Source organism: Macrobrachium rosenbergii, chromosome 7 (genome assembly GCF_040412425.1).
Source record: "Macrobrachium rosenbergii isolate ZJJX-2024 chromosome 7, ASM4041242v1, whole genome shotgun sequence".
Taxonomy (NCBI): Eukaryota; Metazoa; Arthropoda; class Malacostraca; order Decapoda; family Palaemonidae; genus Macrobrachium; species Macrobrachium rosenbergii.
The window spans coordinates 67169041-67174667 of record NC_089747.1 but is presented as its reverse complement, the minus strand read 5'-3'; the positions used below and the strand labels follow the sequence as shown (position 1 = coordinate 67174667).

General features: G+C 34.6%; 1 protein-coding gene across 1 annotated transcript; it reads left to right on the top strand.

Moving 5' to 3' along the window:
• Positions 1-548: 548 nt before the first annotated feature.
• Positions 549-1731, top strand: LOC136840469 (uncharacterized). Its single transcript, XM_067107140.1, has 2 exons — positions 549-893; positions 1306-1731. The coding sequence occupies exons 1-2, from the start codon at positions 549-551 to the stop codon at positions 1729-1731; spliced, it is 771 nt and encodes a 256-aa protein (XP_066963241.1).
• The last annotated feature ends 3896 nt before the right edge of the window (positions 1732-5627 follow it).

The following is a 5627-nucleotide window of genomic DNA, read 5'->3' as shown; positions in this document are numbered from 1 at the left end:
TATTCCAGCTCTAATAAATATATCAGAAAATGACAGGTATATGTATGTGCGAGAGGTAACAGACTTTTATCCTTCTCGTGGTCAGGTCGGCAACGTGACCTCCTTGTAGTTATAGTGACACGGGTTCGTTTCCCGTGACCGGCAACCACAGCTTCTTCAATTTCTTGCGATTGGATCTTACGGCTTCGTAGTTACAAGCATACCCGAAAAAAGCGCAAAGAGTTCGAGAAGTTAAGAGGCATTGTGGCTATTAGAATTACACATGTGTCTGGTAAAAGTGACCAGTAGATTCTACATATATATATATATATATATATATATATATATATATATATATATATATATATATATATATATATATATATATATATATATATATATATATATATATATATATATATATATATATATATATGTGTGTGTGTGTGTGTGTGTGTGTGTGTGTGTGTGTGTGTGTGTGTGTGTGTGTATACACCTCTGAAAGAAAAGCGTATAGCCAGAAGAGGGTGGAGAGAAGATAACAACTACCAAACAAGAGACGAGTACAGATGGACAAAGAGGAAAACAAAAAGAAAGGTAGCGATTACAAAGGGAGAAACCAGAGAGAGTGGTATGAGATGATGGGAACACCAGAGGGAGGAAAGATAATCTACAGAACGGCAGAAGCGAGAAGAAAAGACAGGCAGGATATAGGAGAGGTAGGAGTTATTAAAGATGAAAATGGAAATATCTTTACTGAGAAAGAAGAGGTCAAGAGAAGATGGAAAGAATATTTTTCACAACTATTAAATATTGAGAATGAGTGTGAAGAACTGGAAAATGTTCCCCCAGTAGATGAGCCAATAGCAAACATCAGACAGAGTGAAGTCGAGAATGCTATAAAGAAAGGAAAAGTAAATAAAGCTGCAGGAAAGTCAGAGTTAACAATAGAAATGATTAAAGCATTGGGAAATCTAGGCAGAGTGGGTGCACACATTATTGGAAATGATCTGGGATGTAGAGGAAATGCCAAGGGACTGGAACAATAGTTGGATGATCAAAGTGTATAACCAAACAAGGAGATGTATTAAACTGTGGGAACTACAGAGGAATAAAGCTTTTGGAGGATGTATTCAAGATACTAGAAAGAATAGTGCAAGGGAGGTCAAGAGAGTTGATACGTAATCATGAGCAGCAGTTTGGGTTTATGAAAGGAAAGAGCACAGCGGATGCTGTTTTTATAGTAAGACAAGACCAAGAGAAATATTTAGAAGAAAACAGGAAAAAGTTTACATATGTTTTGTGGATCTTGAAAAGGCATGACAGGGTACCAAGAAGAGTAGTTTATTGGTGTCTGAGACAAATAGGACTACCAGAGAAGTTGGTAAGGTTAGTGAAGATGAGCGGGCAAGAACCAGTGTACAGACAAAATATGGGGAGACTGAGGCATTCATTGTGGAGGTGGGCCTCCATCAGGGATCTGCTCTGAGTCCATTCTTGTTCCTCGTCGTTACAGACACTCTGGCATCAGAATTAAGGAACAACAAAGAACTGTGGGAACTGATGTTTGCTGATGATTTAGTCATTATAGCAGACAGAGAAGAACTGCAAGAAAGGTTTTTAACATGGAAAGGAGCCTTAGAAAAGAAAGGGTTGAAAGTGAAAATTGGAAAGACAGAGCTAATAATTAGTGGTAAAGAAGGACATAAAGAAGTAAACATTCAAGTGGAAGATGGTACAATGCTAAAATAGAACGATGAGCTTAACTACTTGGGATCAATGACAGCAGAGGAGGGAGGTACTGAGAAAGCAGTGAGACATAGAGTGCAAGAAGTATGGCAAAAATGGAGGAAAGTAATTGGAGTTGTTTTAGACAAGGAAATGCCATTAAGGCTTAAAATGAAAATTTATAAGACAGTTATCAGGCCCGTACTATTATATGAGGCAAAAATTTGGGCACTTAAGAGGAAAGAGGATGGACTGTTGGAAAGAACCGAGATGAGGATGGTGAGATGGATTGCTGGAATATCACTACTGGAAAGGAGGGAGAGTCAAGATATTACGAGAATGTTTGGTATATGTAATGTTAAGAAGATGGCCAGGGAAGCTCGTCTGAGATACTATGGCCATGTAATAAGAAGAGAGGAGGTGGAACCAATCAAGAAAGCTAAGAACATGCCAGTGATGGGGAGGAGGAGTGTGGGGTGTCAGCAGGATCAGATGGATGGATGTGGTGAGGAGGGATATGGGTGAGGTGGGACTGGGGGAAGAACATGCAAGGAATAGAAATAGATGGAGAAAGTTTAATCGAGCTGCCGACCTTGCTGTACAGTAGGATTAATAAGGTTGAAAAAAAAAAGAACTAAATGTGTATTACAGCCTATGCATCCCATTTATATACTATATATATATATATATATATATATATATGGTATATATATATATATATATATATATGTGTGTTTGACTGTTCCTTTGTGTTTATGCTGTAACTTGTGACTTCTGGGGCATTTATATAAATTTATATTTAAATATATATATATATATATATATATATATATATATATATATATATATATATTGTATATATATATATATATATAAACCATTGTGTGTGTGTGTGTGTGTGTGTGTGTGTGTGTGTGTCAACCCTGTGTGTCCTGTGTGTGTGTGTATACATTTATGTATGTACAGTATATATATCTTCTTCTTCTCCTTCTTCTTCTTCTTTCAACCTTATTAATCCCACTGTACAGCAAGGTCGGTCGATGAAGTCAACTTTCTCCACCTATTTCTATTCCTAGCATCTTCTTCCCCAAGTCCCACCTCACCCATATCCCTCCTCACCACATCCATCCATCTGATTCGCTGATGCCCCACACTCATCCTCCCCATCACTGGTATGTTCTTAGTTCTCTTGATTGGTTCCACCTCCTCTCTTCTTATTACATGGCCGTAGTATCTCAGACGATCCATCCTGCTCCCTTAGTTATCTTTAACATTACTTATACCAAACATTCTCCTTATAGCTATTAAGGTAAAAAAAAATGCTAAATACAATTCCTATATGTTTTCTTAAATACTGTAAGAAATATAAGAATGTAAGGTTAAAGAAAGAAAAAATATATTGATAGAAATATAAAAAAAAGTTAATATGGTAAATTAAAGAACACTTATTCTCAGTACTACAGTACTTAGATGGAAGGTTCAGCCTCTGTATGGATATCGATATAACCAAAAGATAAATCCTGCTCTGTTTCACTGCTAGAAATGCAGCTCCTTTTGAGACTCAAAATTCCAAAGGTACGATGTTGATAGGAGCGTAGTCAGTGAAGGAACTCAAGAAAAGGTCTGAATCTCAAGGTAAAGTCGTTAACAATATGCTTCCCTCATCAAACTTCAAGGGATACAGCTTCCTACAATCTGCAAAAGAAATGAGTCGTTATTCAGTGTCAGAGAAATACCAAATGGAGAATGAGAGGGGTTTCAAAGGCTCTCTTGTTGGATGAGAATGTCACTCGTGAAAGCTATTAATCTCCTCAGATACGAATCCTGTAGTCAGTAAGTGATTTAAGTTCTTCATTCTGTGATATAGATGTTGGAAGCCAGTTTTGTATATATATGATATAGTAAATACCATATATATATGATATATATATATATATATATATCATAGCATCAAGAAAAGATATATATAATATATGATAAATTTATATATATATATTGTATTCTAAAACAATATATATCAAAAACAATATATGAATGGAAGGGGTGAAGGTAAAGATATAAGATAAATATATATATATATATATAGATCTATTACAGTGTTGAAAGATAGGAAAAATCTGGTTTACCTGTTACAGCATAAACCTAAGTAACAGTGCACACAAGTGGTAAGCTGACTCCTACAATCTTCATTTAACATCATTTCATATATTAGTGTTTGATGAGAGTAAGATATATATATATATGTTTATATATATATATATATATATATATATATATATATATATATATCATCATCAAACACTTCAGGTGGTGTGTGTGTGTGTGTGTGTGTGTGTGTGTGTGTTTGTATACACACACAAAGGAGTCATATTATAAATATAAATATATATATGATTCTATATAAAATATATTATATAAGAGATTAAAAGAGATAGAGAAAAGATAGTGTTCCAAATGCAAACGAAATATTCATCCTCAAGCATTTTAAGTACATTCCTTTACATATTATTTTAAATAAGCTCTTATTAATTCTACCGACAGTGTGAAAAGGCAAGAAATTATCTTTCTGCAATTTTAATGTTATTCTCTGCATTAATAAGGAAATAAAAAAAATCCATTGCAAAATACAAATCCTTTCGCATGACCATACTCAGACTTTATTGATGGTTTGCGAGATTTCCTCTCAAAAATCCCTCGAAATGCTATGACCATTTTCTCGTAATATAAAATCTCTGCCTACCACTATTGTTAGGACGCCAGTCCAAGTGTTGCATTAAATAAGACTGATTGCTGTTGTACCACACACTAAAATGTATTAGAATATGACTTTCTCTTCACTTATTGATTTAATGGATGAAGTGCTAATCTAGTTATAGTCATTTATATTTCAATACTTCAAATATCACGACTATTAAGCATTTTATTTCAAGGATTTCTCTCTCTCTCTCTCTCTCTCTCTCTCTCTCTCTCTCTCTCTCTCTCTCTCTCTCTCTCTCTCTTCTCTCTTGAAGTTGACGTCTTTACATAAACTTTCTTTACTTGTCAAATAGAGTTGGTCTTGCACACAGAACTAAAAGTCTACTTGTATGACCAAGAATCGCTTAAGATTTTTATTCTGTCTAAGAATTAAGAAAAGAAATAACTTGTCACAATAGAATACCACGAAATTTTCATTAGCCTTAAACTGATATCCATTTATTCTTTTATTTCATATAATTCTGAGAGTCATATATTTTCCTTTAGAAACTATTTTTAATATTCAAATCAAAAATAGAGTGATGATGTCTATCTCCCATAGTATATTGTCAGTTTGAGAAGTTCGAGGTGTAACTCTAATCAAAGCAAGGCAACCATTTTAAATAAAAGAAGTCGGGGGTAATGATAAAATGTGCCCTTTCTGTTGGAGTTAGAATTAAACTTTCTGACTTCCTTCACATAAATAGAAGGCTCTTTTTTGTAGGGATTTCGTCAGCACTGGGATACTGGTGGCTGTCATTGATCCTTATAAAACAAGTTACTGCGATATCCCTAAAACCACAATTATTATTTTCAACCGTAAATTGATGCCTAATAGCTAAATATCTCTAGTATTTTGTACTGCAGTATATCAAGTTCTATGTCTCACATTTCTTAACGTGGGTTAGCCGAGACTTTAGAAGAATACTCGAGTGTCATTTAATTGAAACTACATAACTTCACTAAACTTAAATCAAAAGGAGCATGTGCAGGTAATTGCAATCCTGTTCATACTATTACGCACGCACGCACAAGCACAAGCGAGGACGGTGCCCTATCACCTGTATAAAAAGAATATAAATAACCGTATTAAACGCTTTTGGTACGAGAGACTTTGTCAATCAAGACTTGGAAAGATCGGCTGTTAAAGAAATCCGGCTACACAAACCGTAAAAAAAAAATCT